This window comes from Didymella exigua, assembly GCF_010094145.1.
Source record: "Didymella exigua CBS 183.55 unplaced genomic scaffold M421scaffold_6, whole genome shotgun sequence".
Taxonomy (NCBI): domain Eukaryota; kingdom Fungi; phylum Ascomycota; class Dothideomycetes; order Pleosporales; family Didymellaceae; genus Didymella; species Didymella exigua.
In genome coordinates this window covers 554,027-577,701 of record NW_022984780.1, presented here as the reverse complement: position 1 = coordinate 577,701, position 23,675 = coordinate 554,027, and the positions used below count along the sequence as shown (strand labels likewise).

At 55.0% G+C, this 23,675-nt stretch overlaps 11 protein-coding genes across 11 annotated transcripts; 7 read left to right on the top strand and 4 right to left on the bottom strand.

Moving 5' to 3' along the window:
• Window positions 1-4: 4 nt before the first annotated feature.
• On the top strand, window positions 5-1,464 carry M421DRAFT_408779 (proteasome subunit alpha type-6; the record flags this gene model as incomplete). Its single annotated transcript, XM_033590359.1, has 5 exons — window positions 5-18; window positions 319-398; window positions 496-590; window positions 648-860; window positions 916-1,464. The coding sequence occupies 5 exons, from the start codon at window positions 5-7 to the stop codon at window positions 1,300-1,302; spliced, it is 789 nt and encodes a 262-aa protein (XP_033451509.1). The 3' UTR covers window positions 1,303-1,464.
• Window positions 1,465-2,384: 920 nt separating this feature from the next.
• On the top strand, window positions 2,385-3,230 carry M421DRAFT_99137 (uncharacterized protein; the record flags this gene model as incomplete). Its single annotated transcript, XM_033598709.1, has 4 exons — window positions 2,385-2,397; window positions 2,492-2,723; window positions 2,853-3,018; window positions 3,105-3,230. 4 exons carry the CDS (start codon window positions 2,385-2,387, stop codon window positions 3,228-3,230), a joined length of 537 nt encoding a protein of 178 aa, XP_033451508.1.
• A 2,009-nt stretch (window positions 3,231-5,239) lies between these two features.
• Window positions 5,240-8,905, bottom strand: M421DRAFT_408773 (uncharacterized protein). The gene is made up of 3 exons (XM_033590358.1): window positions 7,408-8,905; window positions 7,101-7,132; window positions 5,240-6,934 (listed from the first exon to the last, which is right to left on the bottom strand). Exons 1-3 carry the CDS (start codon window positions 8,818-8,820, stop codon window positions 5,566-5,568), a joined length of 2,814 nt encoding a protein of 937 aa, XP_033451507.1. The 5' UTR covers window positions 8,821-8,905; the 3' UTR covers window positions 5,240-5,565.
• Window positions 8,906-9,316: 411 nt separating this feature from the next.
• Window positions 9,317-10,322, top strand: M421DRAFT_342599 (uncharacterized protein). Its single transcript, XM_033589494.1, has one exon. It carries the CDS (start codon window positions 9,549-9,551, stop codon window positions 10,122-10,124), a length of 576 nt encoding a protein of 191 aa, XP_033451506.1. The 5' UTR covers window positions 9,317-9,548; the 3' UTR covers window positions 10,125-10,322.
• Window positions 10,252-10,647, bottom strand: M421DRAFT_2768 (uncharacterized protein; the record flags this gene model as incomplete). Its single annotated transcript, XM_033588854.1, has 2 exons — window positions 10,252-10,380; window positions 10,531-10,647. 2 exons carry the CDS (start codon window positions 10,645-10,647, stop codon window positions 10,252-10,254), a joined length of 246 nt encoding a protein of 81 aa, XP_033451505.1.
• Window positions 10,648-11,934: 1,287 nt separating this feature from the next.
• M421DRAFT_342596 (uncharacterized protein) lies at window positions 11,935-12,820 on the top strand. Its single transcript, XM_033589493.1, has one exon. It carries the CDS (start codon window positions 12,043-12,045, stop codon window positions 12,592-12,594), a length of 552 nt encoding a protein of 183 aa, XP_033451504.1. The 5' UTR covers window positions 11,935-12,042; the 3' UTR covers window positions 12,595-12,820.
• A 583-nt stretch (window positions 12,821-13,403) lies between these two features.
• On the bottom strand, window positions 13,404-14,003 carry M421DRAFT_56676 (DUF1168-domain-containing protein; the record flags this gene model as incomplete). Its single annotated transcript, XM_033595428.1, has 1 exon — window positions 13,404-14,003. One exon carries the CDS (start codon window positions 14,001-14,003, stop codon window positions 13,404-13,406), a length of 600 nt encoding a protein of 199 aa, XP_033451503.1.
• A 495-nt stretch (window positions 14,004-14,498) lies between these two features.
• Window positions 14,499-16,264, top strand: M421DRAFT_99135 (phosphoglycerate mutase-like protein; the record flags this gene model as incomplete). Its single annotated transcript, XM_033598708.1, has 4 exons — window positions 14,499-14,513; window positions 14,571-14,678; window positions 14,733-15,160; window positions 15,232-16,264. The coding sequence occupies 4 exons, from the start codon at window positions 14,499-14,501 to the stop codon at window positions 16,262-16,264; spliced, it is 1,584 nt and encodes a 527-aa protein (XP_033451502.1).
• Window positions 16,265-17,003: 739 nt separating this feature from the next.
• Window positions 17,004-17,900, top strand: M421DRAFT_56729 (uncharacterized protein; the record flags this gene model as incomplete). The annotated part of the gene is made up of 2 exons (XM_033595433.1): window positions 17,004-17,557; window positions 17,636-17,900. The coding sequence occupies 2 exons, from the start codon at window positions 17,004-17,006 to the stop codon at window positions 17,898-17,900; spliced, it is 819 nt and encodes a 272-aa protein (XP_033451501.1).
• Window positions 17,901-18,024: 124 nt separating this feature from the next.
• Window positions 18,025-19,086, top strand: M421DRAFT_342666 (uncharacterized protein). Its single transcript, XM_033589495.1, has one exon. The coding sequence runs from the start codon at window positions 18,191-18,193 to the stop codon at window positions 18,725-18,727; it is 537 nt and encodes a 178-aa protein (XP_033451500.1). The 5' UTR covers window positions 18,025-18,190; the 3' UTR covers window positions 18,728-19,086.
• Window positions 19,085-20,372, bottom strand: M421DRAFT_408767 (uncharacterized protein; the record flags this gene model as incomplete). Its single annotated transcript, XM_033590357.1, has 1 exon — window positions 19,085-20,372. The coding sequence occupies one exon, from the start codon at window positions 20,370-20,372 to the stop codon at window positions 19,302-19,304; it is 1,071 nt and encodes a 356-aa protein (XP_033451499.1). The 3' UTR covers window positions 19,085-19,301.
• Between the last annotated feature and the right edge of the window lie 3,303 nt (window positions 20,373-23,675).

Sequence of the window (23,675 nt, the reverse complement as noted above, 5' to 3'; positions counted from 1 at the left end):
GTATATGTCAGGATTCGAGTGTCGAATGAGATGCAAGGAACAGAGATTTTGGAGCTGGAATTTTGGTGGCCCGTGCGCCTTCCATACCGATCCCCGAGCTCCATTCCATAGGCGGCCAACGGAAGGCGCGTCCAGCAGCTTGACGCCCACCACATCTCGCTTGCCATCACGACCAACGCCGCCAAAGCCTACAATCGCCTCCAAGAGCTGCACGCGAAATTGAAACATCCAAATACACACATCAACTCGCCGCCATCATGTCTGGTACGTCGCCATCGCCCCTCCGAGCTCGTGTTTGTCTACTACATATGCTGACAGCTCCCCTCGTCATACAGGAAGCGCAGGCTACGACCGACACATCACCATCTTCTCTGACCAGGGTCGCCTCTACCAAGTCGGTACGGACCCCGCCATGCTGCATCCCAGCACCGACTGCCCCGCTGGCAGCTTGGTTGCCCTCTCCCACGTACCCCCGCTAACAGAGCGGTCATGCAGAATATGCGTTCAAGGCAATCACGGCGGCGAACATCACATCATTGGGAGTGAGGGGCAAGGACTGCGCAGTAGTCATCTCGCAGAAGAAGGTTCCTGTACGTTGTAATATTGACTCTGAGAGGCGGTGACGCAGCGCTGACGCCTTGATGTAGGACAAGCTCATTGAGCCGTCTTCGGTCTCCCACATCTTCAGGCTCTCGCCGTCGGTCGGCTGTGTCATGACAGGTTCCATCGCCGATGCGCGAGCCTCCGTCAGCAGAGCGCGAGGTGAAGCTGCCGAGTTCCGCTACAAGTACGGCTACGAGATGCCCTGCGACGTCCTGGCCAAGAGAATAGCCAACATCAGCCAGGTCTACACACAGCGCGTGAGCATGAATAGAAGATATCAGACAACGGAACAGCAGTGCTAATCCCGGCCAGGCTTACATGCGACCACTTGGTGTTGCTACAACGCTCATCTCGTTAGACTCGGAGTTCGGCCCTCAATTGTACAAGTGCGACCCAGCAGGATACTATGTCGGGTACAAGGCGACTGCATCAGGGCCCAAGACACAAGAGGCGCTCAACTTCCTCGAGAAGAAGCTGAAGAACAAGGAGCACGCAGAGGGCAACTGGGAGGAGGTGGTCGAGCTAGCAATCACGGCCTTGAGCACGGTCCTGTCCGTCGATTTCAAGAAGGGAGAGCTCGAGGTCGGCATCGTGGGAGGACCCAGGCTCGATGGCCAAGAGGGTACCGATGCCGCTTTCAGGGCGCTCACCGAGGAAGAGATTGATGAACGTTTGCAGTCAATTGCCGACAAGGATTGAGGGCCACTGGGTGTCATTTCCTCAGGGCTGCCTCAGGGCTGAAAGATGGTGGGTCGCTGAGGTAGCCGCACACACGAGAACCATGACGAGCTCCCGATAGCATTGAACGACCTCTCAGACACAAGAAGTGCTACACAAGCACCAACAATATAAGACTAAGACTCACCTACTTGCATAAGCGCAACAGTGAACTGGAAACTGGACCCGACTTGAAGAGCTTGGGACCTCAGCCCTGGGCTCCACATGGTTTGTATGGTCCTCCGCCCTATACCTCGATGACAGCATTCTCCCTAGACTCCAGCTGCCATGCGCTGCAATATTTCAGGAACGGCCTATCGACGTCATCTGACTGGCCGGAGTCGCCAGCACAGCCGTTCTGTGGCTGACACCGCTCGCTGTGTTCTTCGCCCTAAGAGCGTTGTGGAGATGCTCAGATTGGCCCTACCCGGCGCGATCTTCAGGTTCACTCAGCGAAGACCACGCGAATCCCGCACCGCTAATTATACACCTAGGCCAATCAGCGGTGGTGCTGCGGCTGAAGTACACAGCTTGATCGCATGCCATTCCGGATGAGGCCGTGGGGCTGGGCCTAAAGCGACCTAGTTTTTTTAGTGGCTTTGAACACCGCTGCTGAATGCCCAACGCATGTCCACTCCAGCTGCGATGGTATTCGGGCCTGCGAAATAGGAATGCTGCTCGTACGGTTCCTGCATGGTAGTCTTCTTATGCAGCCTCAGTTTCAGTGCTACTCTTCCACCCCGTCGGAGCCCCATTAGCACCTTCGCAATGCTGAGTGGTCCAGCTATACCAGCTGGACGCTACTCAGGGATCCAGATGTGGACAGTCGGCAAGACGTAGCGGCGGGAGCAGCCCTCACTACTATCAAGCCTTGTAGTGTCAGTGTACCATGTGTCCCATTAACGCCCAGTCTCAACCTCCGTTATATAACGGTCGTCACGCCTCTGCTGATCCTCATCATAGCAGGGTAGCCCTGATTCAACGGCTCAGTCTCCTCTGATCGGCACTCAACACTATCAAGGTCAAACTCTTTGTTCACACGGCCTTCCACTTTTGCTGCCACCATGTCTGACGGACGTATGTACTACTAAATCCTAGCGTTTTAGGTTCAGTCTACAGTTTTTACCATATTTGATCAAATTAAAATCATGTACTGACCATGCCCTCACAGTCAATGATGCCCGAGCGATGCGGATAGCAGAGATTATGACAGACTTCCGCAACCTGCAGCACTACCTGAGCCAATTGCGCGTTACACCGACCGCGGAGGAATACTACCTTGAAGGATACTCACTGCTTCGAGCCTGCGCGACCGAAGCCCAGACCACCCTCCAAACACCCTTCTCTGCCAGTACAGGGGCATCTTCGGGGAACCCGGAGAGCGAGAAGCAGCAATTGAAGACGTGAGTGCGATTTTCTGATAGCGTTTGCTCCTTCAGTCTCGATTAAGGAGCGCTTGGCCGTTATGGGGAGATGACATCAGCGGTCAGAATGCACCTTCCTCGGATGAAAAGGCTGACGTCAGAGCACAGAATCATCACAGACGCCGCAGTACGACGATTCCAGTGCCAACGAGCGTACCTGAGAGCGCATGCTGGCCTGAGATGGATGAACTCGCGTTACAGCATTCTGCGAGGCCAGAAACCCAACGCAAGTCACCTCGCAGCGCTACAGCAGGTGGATGGCACGCTGCGCAATGTATGTCAAGAGCCCCTGCATTACATTGCCCCTCGTCTACTACTTCTCTTTACTACCCCTATAGCAGCTACTGACACAACATAAAGGAGCTCCTCGCCATCACAGACACCTACGTCGAAAGCTCACTCCGCAACCAGGACGCAGCCCAGGGCAAGTGGCTCAACGAAGATCCATCACTCTCACAAATCCAGCAGGCGCTCATGCGCCGATGAGCACTACGATTCATCGATTCAGCGCCCCTCCACCAATCTGCACCACTGCGTTTGGGCAATCAGCCTCACGGCGCCACGCATCTCCTACTCGATACCCATCTCATACTACGTTATGCGTCATCGAAACAGCATCGCTTTCTAGCAACGGCTACTGAGTACGCCGTGAGACGAAACTGGACATCCTTCAACTTAATCAGTTTACCCCAGACAGCGATGCCTTGAGGTGGGACGCCTCGATATTGGTTCACTCTGGGTGCGCGTCTCTCGGGCTCTCCCGCCCTCCCCCTCTTCACTTTTTTTTGTGCTGGTCACACTCTTGAAAAGCATTCACACTTTTCCCCTGGCTCTTGATAACGCTACCAAGCGGTCAGTTTTAGCGTTGGCGTTGGTCTGCTTTTACTCGACTACTCCCTAGCCTACATTTGGTCGCTTGGCCCGCTTTTTGAGGCAAGGCGAGGCGATGGAAGCGGGAACTTCGTATATGGCATGACACCGGGAGATAGTGACAGCATGGTAGTCTTGCACTGTGTTAAGCCTTTTTCACTTCGCTTGTCTATTGTTTTATTCTCTTGCAAATTCTACCTTGCTGTCAGGCTCATATGTAGCCATCCTCATCAAACCTTACCTTATATCGCTATTACCGAACCATAGTATCAACGTCACTCACTACTCAATTCGATTCATTACCACTGCCTGACCACAACTGCAAGCTCGACGCACGGCTACTGGGTGACGCAAATATCGGTCTTGCGATCCTATGCTTTCGCAACAGACGAGCGACGTTGTGCGCCCTGTGGATCCGGCGGGGCCTAGCGCGCAACAGCCTAGAGGGTCAGCTGGGATTGCAAGCGCGTCGAATCCAAATCCGCGGACGCAACCATGGCACCCAGAGGAGCGGTTGCGACCATCCGGCACGTGGAACTCACGAGGAAACGGCCTGAAGCCGTCGTCAGCGGCCGGCAGCACTGACGTGTCGCACCCGCGATCGAAATTGCGGCTGAATCGAGACCAGTGCGGCATCGAACTAGCAGGGCTGAGTCCATAGCTCACAACTTTGACATGCGTCAACTCTAACGTTGACCGCAACACTCGTCAGGATAGATTTGTGATTGAAATCGCAGTGCCTCATGCAATCGACCTCATCGCCCATTCACATTCCCGCAGGACAACACGCGCTTTGGCATCGCCTTATCGTCAAAAGCCATCGCACACCCCGCAGCACTAAACTTCCCCCTTGAAGTGCACTATGGCCTCGGTGAAAGGCTTATGCTGTCCGCTTTACCCCTCGCGGCGCTAGTGGGCTCTCGGGGATGCCGATCGGTAGTGTACCATCCAACGACTCGCGATGATGTGATTAATCATGAGTTAGGAGGCTGGTGGTGAGGGGGAGGCCACGAGTCGCATTGAGCACCGCTATCCAGAATGTCAATCTATCTTTTAGCGTCGATGACCCCTCATCTCAATTTATCCTGGACATGTGAATCGGGTAATTTGCGCGGAGAAGGCGCCTTGTGGTGTCCCCGATTTGGACATGTGAGTATGCTGCCAAGCTGGAAACTGCATGCCTCATTGAGTGCGACGAACATGCAATCAGGCCGATGTATTGAGCCCGGAGTGTAGTGTTGTGACACTGCCGTGTGCAACGCATTCCGCTGCTCCAGGTATGTGGTATTCTTGTTCATCGATTCCTTTCGTATCGTCAGACATGCGCATGCGCATTGGAGTTTGATATCTTCGATCGAGTCGTCTCAGTCTCCATTACGAACTACCTGACCGATTTTGGAACTCGATAAAGAAACTTGATTGCACCTTGTTTCGGCCTTCGATAGCCCTTAATGTAGACCACCAGCTTTCTTCACCCAAATCTCCTCGCCATTATTCCACCCCTCCCTCGTCCTCGACTAGAAACTTGTGTACCCCACCACAGCACTCAACTCTCCAACCCCCTACCACATTGCACAACCCTCCTCCCCGACACAGAGTAGCAAATCCCTCACATACCTCGGAATATCCTCGGCCACCCTCGCTCTCTTTCTATCTCGTCAAACCCTCAGCTCAGCGACACAGACATTACCGGCTCATCGCTGAGATCCATCAGATCACCCACTGATGCCGTATCACTCCCGGTCTCCCAGTCAGACGACGCCGTGTCGGCTTCCACAGGTGCAAGTGCGAATGGAGATGACGTGAGAGGCGCTGCGGATGTGGGGGAAACAAAACACTGGGCCTGGGTATCGGGATCTCGGGGTGCTGTGGCTGCAGCGAATTCAGACGTAGATGGTGGCGAAGACGATGAGGCTGCCGCTGAAGTTTCCGCTGAGACTGCCGCTGACAATCAGAGGCGGCGCGCCTGGGTATCGGGATTGAAGTGTGGTGTGGGTGCGGCTGCGTACCACGCTGCACTCAACGACGGTGTAGCATCGCCCTGGAGAGTCGGATAGATTGTGGAATCGTCCGTCCTTGTCGCCGTCACTGCAGCGCTGGTTGGAGACGTGCGATCGCGTGCCAGTCGCCGTGGCCTCGCCATGTCGGGCATCTCGTCCTCTCCCAAAGCGATCAAGCTAGCGTCTGAAGCCGCATAGGTCAAAGCCTCGGTGCCTCTCAGGTATTCGAGCCTTTGTCTCAGGGGGTAAGGGTCTTCCCCCTCCCTTTGCAGGTCAGATGGGTCATAGCTGGTTCGTGTGATAAAGTCTTCGGCCGTGGTTGCTGGCGAGGGCAGATGTGCCAGTCGTGTCCAGGCATCGGAATCTGGTGTCACGAATGATGAATTGAGCGTAGTGGCCTGCGCTTGCATGGCGCGCCGCTGCATGTCCCGCGGGTACTGTGCGATATCCCATCCGCCACGAGAAGGAGGAACGTGGAACTGTCTGTCTGGCGACGTGCGGTAAAGCGAGTCGACTATGCCGAGTTCGTCGATTGGTGATGAGGGTGGATGCCGGCCCTGACGTGTTGAGTTGCGCAGGGTGTTGGTTTCGCTGGGTTGTGCTATTCCGTGTGAGAAAATTGAGCCTATCCGCTGCAGATACATTTCTTCGTAGACGGTAGGAGGAAGCCACCAGGAATCATGGGTGATGTTTGACTCTTGCGGAGACGATGTCGAAGTATCGTTGTACTCTGACGGGAATGTATACCAAGTACTGGGGTTCATGTGGTCTGGAAGTCTCCTTCCTGTGTGCTGGTACCCGTCTCTGGATTCAGCATCGACTTCATTCCTCACTCTTTCCATTTCTTGCCTACTCTGAGCTACTGCCATCATCAACCTCTCGCGCGCTGCATGGAAATCTTCTGCAGACTCACGGAGATGGTGGTATTGCGGTCTCGGTGAACCTGCCACCCACTCTGTGCGACACATGGGGCAGCCTTTTGCAGTATGGAGATCGGTGGCCAACCACTGCTCGAGGCACTGCTCGCCAAAGGCGTGCGAGCATGCCGGGATACCGGTGATGCGTACGCGCTGTTCAAATGAGTCGCGAAATTCCTCGTGACAGATAGAGCATTCCTCGGCGTGATCGGATGGAGTGTCGACTTTGGTGTGGTCCCGGAGAAACATCTCCGAAGCTGAGCTGAGCTGTGGAGCGAATCCTGACGCCATGCTGTGTGTTTTCTCTTCGTGGTAGGCTGCTACATGTATGGTGGACGTGGGGGAAACGCCCGGCTTAAGTGCAAAGCCAGGTGCGATGCTTGTTGAGGGAAAAGGAAAGTGTCTACACTTAAATATGATTAAAGAAGTATATTTGAAAACAATTGCGGATCTCATCCCTGACCCGGATGCTGAGGAACCTGGACCGTGGTATAATCCCGAACCCTAGACTCCACCAAAAAGACCAACTCGGAAAACGACGAGAATTATAGGCATGGTGTATGATCTACCTGATATTGATGTTGGATACTTTCTGATCAGACTGCGTGAAGTCAGTCCAGTTGCACGACTTGACAAATTGTGATGGAAGTGGTAGCGAGTTCAATATTAGACATTAGTTTCTGTGCAGGACTGCAAGCGCGTCAATGAATATATTTGCGTAAGCCCTGGGGCCGGTATTGCATTCTGTACAATCTAAGAGCAGCCGGAAATAACTTTTGTAAAATAAACCAACAAGTGCAGTGCACTCGGAAGATGCCACAAACTGTGACATAGATTCGAGCAGAGGCTACCAGCTCATCGTACGCGGTTACCTACCACCAAGTCACGAAGACTCGAGATGCTCATGATACGCGACAGTCCACGCGGAGACCTTGTGGCCGTGGCTCGGCCCCTCCGACCTACTTCCCGCTCGGGCATGGAAGCTGCGAGTACGGGCTGGGATGGAGTCCCAACTGGCTGAGTGCCGTAAGCAAATCCATGCGTGCTACGCGCCCGGAGCAGACGCGAGGTCCGAAACCTGGGATAGAGGATCGGGGCATGCTCAGCTGCATAGCCATGGATCTGAGCTGGGGATGGAGTATCCTGATCGGTGTGATCCCCGACTGTAGCTCCAAACGCTGCCATCCTGGTACAGGTACGTGGTGGGGGATTACCTTCCGCCTCTGCGATATCGGGCAGTGATATGACACTAGCATTATGCGGTCCAGATGCTTGTGTGTTCGTATTCCATGAGCGATCGTGACGAAGCGTGCGGAGGTGATTCCTTAGACCTCTTGCGTTGACCTCCTGTCTGGTTTGACTTGAAGGCTGGGAAAGCATCGCATTGCGTTGATAACCAAGGTGGTAAGAGACTTCGGTACGTGAGTCTGTCGCGGGTATTGGGAACGCGTTTGCGTGATCGATTGAACTGGGCCGTCTTACGACAGCTGCAAAGTCTCGGCGATGGTCCGTGGCGGGTGGTGTCACCGTGGGTGAAGCGTTGATTTGCCGTTCAGGCAATCGAAGGTCCGGCAACGACACTGTGCTGCTCTGGAAAGTAGCGTTGTAAATTGGGTACGGATGCTGATCGCTATTTGATTCAGCCACGGCAGAATCCTGTCGATGAGTGGTCGCAGTTTCCGTGGTATTGTGCGCTAGGATGCGTGTTCGGCGACGAAGGACAGGGCCAGGAGAGACGTCAGATGCTGTGATGTTTCTTTCGAGAAACGCATGTATACGTCCTTCCACTTGTTGCAGACGGACTCTGAGGTCCTGTTCGAGACGCACAGTATCCCTGCGCTCCAGACCCTCGAGAGCCTCAATGTTGTTGGCCAGTAACTCAACTGCCCGTTCCATTTCCGCATCGGCCAGTGGCGGGAGCCGGTGGCGGGCTCTCGATTCAAAACCGTCACGGACGAAGGATCCTAGCTGTGTAGGCGGAGACAGCACTTGTGAAGTGTTTGTGTCTCTGGGTGTAGACGGGTTCGTCGATCTGCGACTGTACCATTTCCTCCTGCACACTGGACATGTATTCCTGCTAGGATTGGCGCTGTCGAGGTATGCTTCAAGACACCGTCGTCCGAAGACGTGTTCGCATTCTCTGTTGCTGGTGATACCCACTGGTCCGTGTGCGTTGTCGTCGTATCGGTCGAAGCAGATGCAGCACTCGCTGCCATTCGAGAGGGTGCCGCGTTCGGGTATGATGTAGATAGCCCTGAAGGTTCTTAGGCTTGGGTACCTTCGAGGCATCGTGTGTCACAGCTATCGGTTTCCCAACGTTGAGTGAGCCTCAGTCATAGATAGCAGACTTAGGACTGGGCACAGCCTACTCTTACAGGAAAGGCAGGTCGTCGTGATACTGGTGGTCATAACAACAGAGCGTCCCAGCAGAGCGACTGCTAAGTCACTGCAATGTCGTCGTCGTATCCAATTATCATGGTGCACTAATGCATCACCGCCTGCGATCCATTGTCCCTCTCAAGACCCTTTGGGGGGTCATTACGAGCAGATGTAGTCATCGACATCTGCCGTTGAGCTTGCTGTCTACGAGGTTCGATCTCTCCTGTTCGCACTGAACACCCAAGGCGTATTTGACCCAGCCTTGTCAACAATCAAGTCAATTTCGACCGCACAATTCACGCGCTTACCCAGCGACATAAGAATTAAACCTATGCAGGCAACTGCTAGGCTTGAACAGACAGTTAGTCAAGTCAATCTGAGGTCGCTGGGCCCCACTCAATTGATTGTTGACAACTGTGATTTGACCGGCTTAGCGGACATAGGTGCTGATGAGAGATTTTCTTGAAGCATTGCGCTACTACATTCAGGCACCGGGTCACAATGCATGCGGTGCGTTGCATCACAACACCCATATTTTTCGCAGCGTTGATCTAAACTTAGTCGTGGACCCAATATTGCCGTGTGCTGCAGTACCGGTATCGTGTTCCATGGTTCTTCGGAGGAGACAAAATTAGAATATGGTAGCTGCGCGCGTGCATAGCTTCAAGCCTCAAGTAGTCTATCGTCCCTTTACGCGCCGGAGGTCTCAAACGCGGGGATCGCAAAGGTCGATGGATGTTGAGGAAGCGATTCACGCCGGTCACGATGCGTGTGCGGATGCTGTCGAGCGTGTTGCTATTGCCTGCGCACGCCCAGACAAAGCGCTCACTAGCGCGGCTTATGTCACCATGCGCTGTATTGGGCCGCCCTGTTCTTATTCCCAACATCACATATCAACGCACCCAAATATCCCTGAACCGTGTAAGCGACAATCTCCAAAGACCAAGAGTTGCACTGGAAAAGTTCGATTAGCTCCTACAGGCTCTACGCTGCATGGTATATGGTGTGGATTGTACCATCCCCAGACAGGCTCCCGGTGGGATTTGCGGCTCTTTAAAGGAAGCTACGCACGAAGCTGCCGATTGGTAACAAGAGATCCGAAAAGAACAGAAGTCAGCAGCCATGCGCGTTGTCATGGCTCCCCCAACGCCGGTACTGTGGTGACAGGCAAATACGCTCGAGCAGAAATTCGTTACGACATGTCCGTCCGCTGAGCCTCGGCGAGTATCACCGTTGCTCGAAAGCTCCAGGAATGTATATTAGATGCGGCTCCAGAGAGTCAGGCCAGCTGCTCTGTGGTCCATTCCCGGACTACAGATCCGATGGCGACCAAGGAGCGATTCAATGACTGCGTCGTATCCTCTGGGTGATGGGAATGGGCGCGTTGACGAAGACATCGTGCTCGCCGGATATGCGCGATTGCTTCTCTTCGTACTCGCGGGACGACATCTTCAGGTCCTCGATTTGCGCCTACAGAGTCAGTATAACGCACTCACATCTGCGTTGCAGCACTTGCCTTTGTCAGAGGCGGTCCGATTGTTGAGATGAGGAAGCCATCTCGTCCCTGGTGCATGGTCAACTCCTGGTCATTGTGGCTTTCCATGCTCGAAGATGCCATACTTGGAAGGTGTATGGTCTGACGATCGCGTCAGGACCACAGTGATATCTTATTTCGTTCTGAATCACCGCTCGAGAGATGCCATATCCGGGGATGAAGTACGAGTTCGATGTCGCCATGATGAATGCTCGACAGGGAACGATGCTGACGAGACAGATGATTTTCGAGACAGATGATTTTCGAGACAGATGATATTCGAGACAGAGATGATGTTCGAGACAGAGATGATGTTCGAGACAGAGATGATGTTCGAGACAGAGATGATGTTCGAGACAAAGATGATGTTCGAGACAGGAGATGATATTTGAGCTAGGTCTACTCTGTGTTCAGACGCTGTTGTAGCGATAATGAGCTCGGGCTTCGCAGGATTTATACATCCTGGCAGCTCTGTCTTCAGTCACACAGGCATTGCTGAAAGAGGCAAGTCCACTGACAAGAGAGATAGGCTGAGCATGTCCAAGAGGGTTACCGAGCATGCCCCTGTGTTGGGCTTGTATGCGCTGATGCCGCTCGCCTCATTCCCGCCCTATCGGCCCAATGCCGATCGTTGGGCGGCAGTCGTCTCAACCAATCCTACACATCGCCCTGTTTCCTGTCTTCGCCTCAGCACGCCTCGTCCACTGAGAAGGCGCCTCAAGACCAGACGCGCTGTCGTACAATCACCAGTTCGGCATAGGGCTTCGACGCAGCAGCAGAACTGCCACGTTTTCACCCACCATATTAGAAGCAAATACTAGGCGTATAAGGTCGATCTCTTCGCCACCGCATTATGAAGCGAGCTCTCTAATGGACCTCGTTCGCATGCAGTGTGTTGTTGCGTAGACGAGACTACACTTGCTTTTAGCTGTGGGGTCAACGCTCTTGGCGATCCCCCCCCCCCCCCCCCCCCCCCCCCCCCCTCCGAGAACCACAAATGTCGATCATGACCACAAAGACGAATGCACCGCAACGGTTGGGCATTGTACACCGCGGTGTCACAACTGGCAGGTCGCCGGTGTCTCGCATGGGCTCCTTCCGGCTCACCGCCCCCGCTGTCGAATGATTGGAACCTGTCAGGTTCACGAGGTGTTGAACCATGGCAGGGTCATCCTGTCCTGAGCACGCTGGAAGTTCGGACTACTGGGCAGCTGTGCATTTTCCCTGATACAATGCAACATAGACAACGCACACTTGCAAGCATGGTCGATAATCGGTCGGACCAAAGCAAATGCTCCAGACGGCTTTCGACAGCTTGCTTTTGTTTGCCTGAAGGGCACACTCCGGTGACATCTACAACAGTCGACGAGCAGGTCTCCTGAGGTGGCCCTACTGTGTGCAAGCTCAACCACGTGGAGTGGCGTCGAGTGTGGGCAGGCGCAGAAGCAACAAGCGGCCGACAATAGTGAAGCCGCCGGCACCGAAATTGACGGGCCTCCACAACTCACCGAGACCCACTCGCAATACGTTTCAGACTTTGCGTCGCAGCGCGGCTCGACACATCCGGGGCATCCCTCAGACCCTTCGCATCTCGTTGCATGCCCGATGACGTGCCGGAGACGAACACAACGCAGAGCCTCCGTCCGCCACGGACCAACAGTCCGAGACAACGCAGCCCGGCGACCGCATGCAGCTGCCGGCACAAGGGCGGAGTGAGGCCGCGGTGTGCATTGGCAGAACCGCCGCGGTCAGGCCCTGTTGCGCAAGCTCTCGGTCGGGCCCTGTTGCGCAAGCTCTCGGTCAGGCCCTGTTGCGCAAGCTCTCGGTCAGGCCCTGTTGCGCAAGCTCTCGGTCGGGCCCTGTTGCGCAAGCTCTCGGTCAGACCCTGCTGCGCAAGCTCTCGGTCAGACCCTGTTGCGCAAGCCCTCGGTCAGACCCTGTTGCGCAAGCTCTCGGGAGCACACGAACGTCTGTCCAATGCCCAGGGCCGAGCTACGGCAAGGGAGGCAGAGACCGGGATATCCCGACATGCGGAAGCACGATTGACGACACAATCATTGGGTCTACCCCGCACGATGCCCTTTGAATCTACACGGCAATGCCAGAGTGGCCACCAGCCTATGGCTCTCTGGGGCCAACGACAGGAGTAGGTACTCGGCTGGGAAGGCGATTGATCAGACATACATCGAGTCTGCCCACAAAAAGGTCGTCGCCTCGCGAGGAAGTGGTGGCTTGGGAGCGCGCGACTCCACGCCTCACTCCCCACGTCCTTCAATGCAGGGCCCTCGTGGTTGCAGGGGCCTTCGGAGCGTGCGCATACCTAGAGAACGCTGGCGTTATCGATACCGCCTCACGTCCAGCCGTCGACGTGGCGCGGTGTGGCAGAAGGACCACTATCGAGCATGGCGTTCGGGGTTGAGAAGGAATGGACAAGGATTGGAGCAGGATTGGAGAAGGATTGGAAAAGGACTGGAAAAGTACTGGAAAAGGACTGGAAAAGGACTGGAAAAGGATTGGAAAAGGATTGGAAAAGGATTGGAAAAGGATTGGAAAAGGAATGGAAAAGAACTGGAGATAGGGAGAGGTGTAGACTAGATTAGAGATGAGGGGTTTTACGTTTGCTTTCTTTCCGTGGTGTATTTTTCCGTGGTGTATTGTGAGGACTCCAATGCTGCATCTACCGCTTCACCTGCGACAGCTTCGTCTCTCTTCTTCTCTACTCTGCTCTTCGCCTCTCGAAGATGGCGTCGAGTGCTTGGATCCTGTGCTTCCACCCGTGATACTGTTGATCATGTTGATCATGTTGATCATGTTGATGGCATGGCCGTGGCTATGGGGGCTCGGCAGCTGGACGGGCGGCATCAGCACTTGATAGCGGCCGTTCCAGTGCGCGCGGCCGCTCCAGTGCGCACGGCCGCTCCAGTGCGCACGGCCGCTCCAGCGCGCGCGGCCTGCGAGTTCAGTCGTCGTCCTGGATGACCAGGCCGAGTTCGTCTGCGTTCGGGACGAGCGCCGTGTCAGGATCCTGCTCGTCGTGGCCGTCGGCGGCGCCAAAGACACTTGTCGCGTTCGGTACCAGTTTCCTCTTCGTCGTCTGCACGCCATCCTCGGCGCCCTCCTTGCCGTCGCCGCCCTTTTTGCCCTTCTTGCGCGCGAGCGCCTTGGCGCGCTTCGCCCTATTCCTCTCCGTCTTCTCAGCGTCCCTCTTCTCCTGCGCAGCGCGGCGGGCCAAAAAGTCGGTCGCGGCGGCTTCGCGCTGCACCTCGTCGTCCATGGCGCGCAGGCGCTCGTACTCGCGGCGGCGGCTGGCTTTGTAGACGTGGAACTCGCCGCTGCCGGCGCCCGCGCTGGAGCCCTGCACGTTCGCGACGAGCTCGGGCGGCGCGGAGAGGGATGTGGGCGTCAAGCTGGCGATGCTCATGGCTTTGTCGGGCTTGGCGAAGAGCGCTTCCACGTCGTGTGCCAGTGCGGCGCGCGGTGTCAGGGCCCGGCGTTTGGTCGGCCGCTGGGAGCGCGGGTCGGCGGACGTGGGGATTGATTCGGGGATGGGCTCGGACATTGCGAGGTGCTGTGAGGTGTTGTGAGGTGTTGTGAGGCTTTGTGAGGTGTTGCGAGGTGTTGTGGGGCGTTGTGGGGCGTTGCGAGGTGTTGTGGGGCGCTGCGAGGTGTTGTGAGGCGTTGCAAGGCGTTGTGAGGCGTTGCAAGGCGTTGTGAGGCGTTGCAAGGCGTTGTGGGGCGTTGCGAGGTGCTGTGAGGTGCCGTGAGGGTGTGCGCGCCTGTGATACTAGTCCGGTGAGGGTGGAGCCTGGAGACGGCCGAGATTGGTGTGCTACCGGGCTGTTCGGGGAGTTGGGCACTGTCGGCGACTGCAGGGGCGCGCAAAAGTGCTTCGAAGCGCGTGCGGGAGTGTGGCGTCCGAGTGTGTTGTTGGGTGCAGGCTGAGACGACGGGTCGTTGCTGACTTTACAAAAGCGCTCCGACCCCCGCCAGACCTCCGCCAGACCTCCGCCAGACCTCCGCCAGACCTCCGCCAGACCACATCACAGCGCCGACCATGGGGAAGCCGCGCGTAGGTCGAGCCGTGTCCGCGTGGAAAGACCGGCGGCCAGGCTGACGTCCGCCGCAGATGATCATCTTGATCCGCCATGCGCAGTCCGAGGGCAACAAGAACCGCGACATCCACCAGTTCATCCCCGACCACCGTGTCAAGCTGACGCAACATGGCTGGACTCAGGTGCGTCGGTCGCCTCCTCAGCACGCATCGCACGGCGGCTAACCGCGCGCCCAGGCCGAGGAAGCAGGCCGCCAGCTGCGCTCCCTGCTGCGACCCGACGACACGCTGCAGTTCTACACATCGCCGTACCGTCGGACGCGCGAGACGACCGAGGGGATCCTGCGAACGCTGACGTCCGACGACCCGACCCCGTCGCCGTTCCCGCGCAACAAAATCACCGTCTTCGAGGAGCCGCGGCTGCGCGAGCAGGACTTTGGCAACTTCCAGCCGTGCTCGGCCGAGATGGAGAGGATGTGGCAGGAGCGCGCCGACTACGGCCACTTCTTCTACCGCATCCCGGACGGCGAGAGCGCGGCCGACGCGTACGACCGCGTCAGCGGCTTCAACGAGAGCCTGTGGCGGCAATTCGGCGACGAGGACTTTCCCAGCGTGTGTGTGCTGGTCACGCACGGCCTCATGTCGCGCGTCTTCCTGATGAAGTGGTGCGTTGACGCCGGTCCCAGCCGGAAGCCTCGAAACGAAGAGACGGTGCGCACAGCGCTGACGTGCACAGGTACCACTGGTCCGTCGAGTACTTTGAAGACCTGCGCAACGTCAACCACTGCGAGTTCATCGTCATGAAGCAGAGCGACGCCAACAAGAAGTTCGTCCTGCAGAACGAGCTGCGGACCTGGTCCGAGCTGAAGCGTCGCGCCGCCGCCGCAGGAGGCGGCGAGCCAAAGTCGACGACGCCCAGCAGAACACACTCGCACTCGGCCCTCGCCGCGGCCGCCGCCTCGCCAGTCATACCCGTGCGGCGCTGGGGCGGCTGCGTCAACGGCTGCGACCACGACAAGGTCAACTGGCCGACACGGCCCATGAGGCGGAGCACAATGGAGTACCTCGGACAGCCATCCCTCTCCGAGCCCGTGACCACAGCCAGCCCGCCCATGGAGGAGCAAGAAGACGTCGCCGCGGCCGCGGCCGCGGCCGCCCCCCCCGCCATCGAAGAACCCGCCCCCTCCAAGCTGGGCCGCAAGCACACCGCAAAGCTGCCCATGACCCCCGCCTCGCCCAACGACGCCTCCAACGACGCCACGAGCGACGAGGAGCCGCGCAACCCGGCCGTCCCCCGCGCGAGCGCCGTCCTGAGGCACCTGCAGCCGCCGCATCGCGCGCCCGGCGAGGGCGCCAGCGACGACAGCGACTACTTCCCCGGCATGCAGCGCCTGGGCCCGGCCGTCGGCGGCAAGGGCAAGCTGCGCGCGAGCAGCCGCCAGCGCCAGGCGAGCAAAGAGCGCAAGCTGGCCCGCAAGCAGACGGAGCAGAGCTGGAAGGCAGAGAGCGGCATGGGCAGCGGGCGGCGCGCCGACACGCTCGGCGACGGCGACGAGGATCCGTCGGGTAACGCGCAGGCGCAGAGTGCAGACGCCGGCGACGGCGACGGCGACGGCGACGGCGAACCGATACTCCGCGAGGCCCTGAAGGGCGACATGCAGGTCGAGCACCACGCCGCAGAGCCAGCGCAGGCCGAGGACAAGATGGCGCCGAGCGACGTGGAGCGGTTGGAGGAGAAGGAAGGCACGGTGCGGGAACAGGTCTATTGAGATACCAATCATGATTCCCTCCATGAATCTTCACATGCGGGCGAAGCCGACCCACAAGCGTCTTGTTGCGCAGTGAACAAGACGAACCGACGGCGCAATGAACAAGACGAACCGACGGCGCGTGGGATGGGTTCGTCTGCTTGGTAACGAGCTTGGGTTCAGCGTACACATGCCCGATACCAGTAGCGTTCGACCATGTCGGAGAACATGTCGGAGAACACGTCGGAGAACATGTCAGAGAACATGTCAGAGAACATGTCGGAGAGCATGTCGGAGAACACGCCGGGGAACATGCCGGGGGTGTTGGAGCTGTGAGATGCAAATAGGGCAGAAACTACGGCGCGTCGCCCGTCTCCTCCAGTTCCACGTCTGCACCAGGTGGTCGCGTGCGGCCTCGCAGGGCTCATGCATGACGTCAGCTCACTTCTCCGCAACCTCTCCTTGTCCACAAAACACCAGCTCTCAACCCCACAGCTTCGGCTTGTAGAACAGTCCCTCCGAGCTCCCTACAGTCACCGCGACTGTGACTTTGCCCGTTGGTACTTTGCCGCAGAGTCGTCACGTCTCATCCGGGCCCTTCCCCGCATTTAACCAGCACACCCAACACCTCGGTATCGCGCTAGTCCAGGGGCGTAAACAGCACCAGACCGCAACACGCGCCCCTCGAACCGACACGGCAAAAGTCAACAGCGGCGTCGAGCCGCAAATCCAATCGTTCTTCTCTTCCCGCTCGAACAAGATGGACGACTGGCAAGACCACGCGCTCAGCACGCGGCACATGCACAACCGCAACAGCCGGCGGGGATCTGGGAGAGGCAAGAAGGGCGCCGCATTCGACGTGCGCAAGGCCTTTGGCGAATACAAAGTCAAGTGCGCGGCGTGGGAACGCGCACTGGGCGAGCTCGAGGTCGATGGCCGCAACGACGACGAAGCGGGTCTGGAGCTGCTCCGGCTCACCGAGGACGGACAGGGCGTGCTGGGCGAACTGGTCCTGCCCGGGGTGCTGCGAGCGAGTGTCGTGCTGGCTGCGAGTCGCAAGACGCTTGCCGTTACCACGCGGCAGCTGAGCGGCGAGGACGAGGATTCGGACGAGGGCGATGAGGAAGGGGGTTCGGACGACCAAGACGACGGCGAAGACGACGGCGAAGAAGCGCCGAATCGCTTCGCCACGTTCGAGAAGAACAGCTTCCGCAGCCCCAAGTTCTGGCTCGCGTGGAACGGCACCCTCACCCTCGCCAAAGAAGACACACCGCCGCCCTCTCCCGCTCTCGCCCGCAAAGGCAGCCAGCTGCCGTCCGACTCGCCGCCCCCAAGCCCGACGCTGCACCGCACGGGGTCCTCATTCCCGCCGCCCAAGCCAGCGTCAGCAAGCACGCAGCAGTGCGCCGCCGAAGGCCTGGGTTACGTGACGTTTACCGGCAACGACTGCCGCAAGTTCAAGGGCACGCTGAGCTGCAGGGAGCTGGGGTGGAAGGACGTGGCGGTGGCGGGGTTCAAGGCCGTGTCGAGGAGCGAGAGCGATCGCCAGGTGTTGTGGGCCGGGCGGGATGCGGAGACGGGGTGGGTGGAGCGCGAGGATGGGGATGGGGATAGAGGGGCGCGCGTGGACGCGCGGAGGAGGGTGATTTTTGACTGAGGTGGATCTGCCGAGCAGGACGAGGATAAGACGGAGTGGAACATGGTCCAGCAGTGAAGATTCATGGAGGGATTCGTGATTGGTATCTCAGTACCATCCATCGGCACGTCGAGATGTATCACTGTGCTATTCGATAGTCGTGCATCTCTCGGGTCGGGATACGCGCCGTTCAATGCAGCCTTGGGCAGTGACATTCAAGGACGTTGGTGTCGGCAAGTCAGCGCGAGGCACAAAGTCTTGTTGAGAAGACAACCAGCAGCTCACACCTGATTGTTTGACCAGTTCTCGTCATGCACTGGCCCTCACTCCACCTCCCTCACTCACCTGTTCTCCTCCCTCCTTCACCTGTTCTCCTCCCTCCTTCACTTGTTCTCCTCCCTCCTTCACCTGTTCTCCTCCCTCCCTCACTTGTTCTCCTCCCTCCCTCACTTGTTCTCCTCCCTCCCTCACTTGTTCTCCTCCCTCCCTCACTTGTTCTCCTCGGTCTCATCAGGCAAAACACTCCACCACTCAAACTCCGTCTTCCGATCGCCCTCAGCCCGCCTTCCAGTCGCCGAGTACAAAGCTCCGTCGAACCTACTACACATCAGCAGCCATCTACACCTCCCCTCCGCAGACACCACTCACGGCCTCGGCGCCACCGCATCGTCAAGCTTCGCCTGCCACTGCTTTCTTTGTCTTTCCTTCTTCTGCTTCCGGAACCCGCGCTGTTGTTCTGCAGACTGCACTTCTGCTTCGAGTCTGCTTCGCTCTTCTCGCGATGCTGTATCGCGCTCCTGCGTGAGGCGCTGGAGTTCGGCATCTGGCATCTCGTAGCCGCCGTCTGAGCGGTCTGAGGCTGGCGCTGTGGTGGCTTTAGAAGGTGGGGGTTTCGTTGCTGAAGCCATCTTGGATATTTGACCTGCTGTCTGCAACATGGGAGTCACTCTTGCGACGACTGCAAGCCATGTGGCAGTTTGCTGCGAGCAATTGCTCTGGGCCCACTCCACGCTATCATGCGGTCTGCTTTGGAAAAAACCAAACATCAGCCTCTGCTGCGACGAAAGATCGCAGTGACTTTGAGCTTTCTCTGTGTCGATTCAGATTGGTCACATAATGTGTATCGCTGCTGTCCTGATAGATACCACCCCATCATTCTCTGATTGAAGCCGTACCTGTAATAAGCTTGCGATGTAATCTCTCGAGCCAAAATACAGAGGAATTCCAGCTTGATGTGTGACCACCACCGTGTCTTGTCCCCAATCCTCCAGCAAACTATAATCCACCTATCGCTCGATCGGCGCTGCGTTGCCTTCCCTCATCCGCTCGTCTCTGCCAATCAGTCACAACACCACCTCAGCACATCGCACACTCATCGCCATCATCGCCATCATCGCCATCATCGCCACGCCCACGTCCTGCCTATAAGGCTCTGAGTATATCCCATATCGCCGCCAAGATACCTCGTGCCCTACTTCTCGTCAGTCCATTGTGGCGGCTGGTTTGAGGTTGTCGGAGCTCGGACTGGGCTTGATATGACGGCTGGTCTTCTAGCTGCTGTTCCTCGTGGTCGGTGACAGCATTGTTGTCTGTTTGGCGCCCTCCGTTCTGCAAACTGTTTGGCTTGTTCTCGGACTTGTCTTTTGATAGACAGGGACAGCCGCCACTGTCGCGCAAAGAGCCGTATGTTGAAGTGTACGTCAGCGTGAGGTCCTCTATGGCCGTCTGCACTGTTTCGGGAAAAGTGTCGAAGTAATTCATGCGTTGTGTCAGGGTTTGTATGTCGCTCGAGATCGTCTGAAGTAGAGTGGAAATAAGGACATCTGTCAAATGTGAGCCAGTGGCTCCAGAAGAGAGACCGGCTAAGGATGAAGCTCCATAGCTGCTTGTTTGGCTCATACAGGAACCTGTGTCGATCTTGTCTACAATTTCATCGATCTTGCTCTCGAGTCTGGTCATGTCTTCGTGAGCGAGGTCTGCACGAGATTCTAGGTTGTTCAGGCGGTGGCCAAATGCGTCTAGGAACGCGAATGCTCGCCTACCAGCTCGAAATGAACTCTCTGCGAACGGTGACTTTCTTGGCTGACTGGAAGCTCTCAATTCCCGTGGATGCCTTGGTACAGAAGGCACACTGCCTGTTAAATCATCGTTGTTTGACCCTGCAAATGAATGATCGCACGGCGTCGACAGCGGTATCGTGGCAGACTGAGAACGACCTTTTGGATGAGTCTGCACTGGAGGCGAGGCTAGTTCCAGTATCGTAGAAGGCTGCTCGTATTGCCATGAATCAGATGGGACAATTTCCTGGTCCGAAACTGATGCCAGAGCTGTGGGCACATATGGAAAACTGCGTGGATCCAAGCCCGTATCACGCTGTGATGGCGAGCCAGCTAGAGAGTGTATATCCTCAGCGTTACTGGCATTGGCGTTGGATGCACGGTTTTCATCGTAATCGGGTTTGAGATCGGCAGAGTCCTTGTTGTGACGAGACATGATGGGCAGGTACGAAGATGGTGCTGGGTCGGGTTGGTTGCTTTATTGTACCCTGTCGACTAGCTTGCTGCAGAGACTTGCGGATGCTGTGAGAAGCAATGGAACTTCATAGACTCATTTTAAATTTCTGTCAGCTGGAAATTATCCATGCACTGCCCAAAGAGAGGATATTTTCGTAGTGCATACGTATCAGTGTACAGAGTGAAAAATGTCCTTTGCTCCGACAAGTATTGATCCAATAAAGCTGGACAGAGTTCATCTTTCGTGTGCTTTCGAGACCAACGGATATTGTAAACAGCCACTAATACAATCGAGAACTAAGACTGTCGCCGATCGCAACCTGGGCCAAGAGGCACCCAAAAATATTCAAATTTCAACGACACTTCCAAGTTCTCTTTGCTATGCTGCTGCGATATTCTCCCAAATTACTATTCAATACGCCACACGAACGTCTCCCAAAGTCACGTCAACAGTCAAATACCGGCTGGATCAGCGTCACTATTGAACCAGAAAATGCTTGCCTTCTGCAGGGCCTTGCAAATCTTGAGAAATGCTTCAACTTTTGATCGCAAATTGTGCAACACACTCCTCAGACTACCTCTACTATGCTACGCAACAACTTAGCACTAGTTCGTCACACTTCCGCTTGCCGTCCTCCCCTCTGTCGTATGGTGGAGTCTCCTCGTCTACCTAGCGAACTATGAGTCGTGGAACACGATCGAGCAACATACGGCTCACATCCAAGATCCGATAAACCAAGTCTACGTACTGCGGCCTGCAATTTGCGGTTAGGTTTTCACAGTTCGATTCTACAACGAACGCCCTATCGAGGCGAGGTGCGTAGCATCGACGATTCTGAGGCTGTGAGTGCCTTTTCAGCTGATCAGCATTGAAGATGAGAAACTGCAGAGCCTGAATTTTGCCTCATTTCGGTGTACTCTGTGATCGGCCAGATGTATACTTTCAAGCTGAAAGTAATTGTTCCGAAAGCTACTGATGTCTTGCATGGCTGGTGGTTGGAAGTTGGCAGAAAATAGAGGCGATTTTCCTGTGCAGGGGTTTTTCCCGGCCTAAGGGACGGACATTAGGGTGTTTCACTTTGTCTATGTATGGCGGCTTCGAGAAGCATGCGCCACAGTCTAATTTCTTTTGGTCAAGCGCAGATGAACATTATGGCAAATAGTAATTTGACATATTACAGTTAGCTTAGACAACTGTATTACTTGTATACTGTCTAAACTAACTAAACATAGAAATAAAGAAGCAAGCACTAAAGTTGAAGCCTATCTAGATTTAATCTACATAGATATAGGAGGTCCTATAAGGCCTAAAGCATTAAGAGGCTTTAAGTACTACATTACTTTTAGAGACAGCTATACAAAATATCTAGTAGTAAAACTACTTAGATCTAGAAGTAATATAGTAGAGATTATTAGGACTACTATTGCTGAGCTAGAATTAGAGGCTAAAGACAATAGCTCTAATAGTTCAAATAGTAAGAATACTAGTAAATCTTTTAGCAACAATTAGGTCAAAACTTTGCAGTTAGATAACGTACTCCACGGGCGAGTCGCCCACACGGTTTGAGATTCTAGCAATTTTACTAGTTAATTTTTAGTTTTTTACCTTAAATATCTTTACCTATAGTAGTTAATAAATTTTAAAAACTTTACTATAGAGCTGCACCTGTATAAATTATAAGAATCTAGAATTACTAAGCTCTAGCTAATAAGACTAAAGAGCTATCAAAGAAAATCTAAATTACAGGGATTATTTTAGCGTACTTTTCTATAACTTCTTTCCTACTCTAGCTAGAGCTTAGTAATCTAGAACATTAAGAGTTCTTATATATAGAAGTATTGTATTAATTTTATAGATGATTTTATTGAGCAATTATAGAGTTATTAAGGCCTAGATTGTTGATTTTCTCTAGTAAAATCGCTAGAATCTCAAACCGTGTGGGCGACTCGCCCGTGGAGTACGTTAATAAGTTTAAGTCTAAAAAATTATATTTATACCTAACTAGCAAAGGTATTGTTGCTAGATACTCTGCTCCTTATACTCCTGAGCAAAATGGTGCAGCAGAGATAATAAATAGAGTACTCTTTAACAAGGTTAGAGATCTGTTGATTACTAGTAATCTGTAACGACTATCCACGAACACGACACGTGGCGTAGCGCTCATAGCAGCTAGAGGCAAAGCTAGCTGGCTAGCACTATTATTGTCTATATATATTATACTACGCAACGAACACTTGCTTAAGTCTTCTTGTGCTTACCTTTTGGTATAGGCAGAGAAGTCACGTAGTATTGATTTCGAGGGCAGGGCGCCTACTCTGTTACATAATCTACCAAAGCTGATCTGGGGTGAAGCATTACTAGCTGCTACGTACTTCTGTAATAGAACACCCAGTAGCTCTATAGAGTTTAAGACCCCTTACTTTATGAAATACAAAGTACTTGTAACGACGCAGGCAAGATGAGAGATATCTGGAATAGGTGTGAATCCGCTACGAGGCATATGGGAGTGCTAGGATGATAAGAACACTAGGATATATTCTTGTCAGATGCTCGTACTGTGAGCCAGAGTATGTGCTTAACGAGATCTTAGGTGGTATAATGATATATTGATGATCGTGGCGATGGTGTCTCTGCCGTGGCGTCGTGCTGGTTGCTACAGGATTGAAGTGGGGGGGAATTAGCGCTGTTCGCGGCCGCCGGTGTGCGGGCCAATCAGGAGTTGCCAGGTCTCGCTTAATCGACCTGGCAACTGCTGATTGGCTGCACGACAGGTCCCTGCTCGATTGCGCAGATCCGACCTCTCGCCGCTCGCTCTTATCTGACAATTCTCTACACCTATAGGTCTTGTAAGAAATGATACAGAAAAACTACTCTACAATGCTACAGTTCCTTGCTCCTTGTATATGAGGGTTTGGTGGCAGATTGGTGCGAGCTCATGCCATGCGACAAGGGCCATGGTCAAGAGTCGCTGGAACCGTATCCTAGTGGTATCGGGTCACTGTTCGTAGCGCGTTGTTACATAATCTAGGTGTCTATTCTGCTTGTGCAGGTCGCCCAGCGCGTTAATTGCTTAGGGTTGTTTAAGAGACGTTGTAAAGAGCTGCAGCACGTTGCTAGGAGAGATTCGCGTCTTGTTTTATAGCTTAAATTGCAAGGTGTACTCTAGCTTCCTTTAAATGTCCTAAATCGCGTTGTTGTTGTAGCATTGTGGTGTAGATAGAGATGTTGGTGGGGTCTTGGCGGAGTGACTGGCATACCCATGTGACCGGCATACCCGTGAAG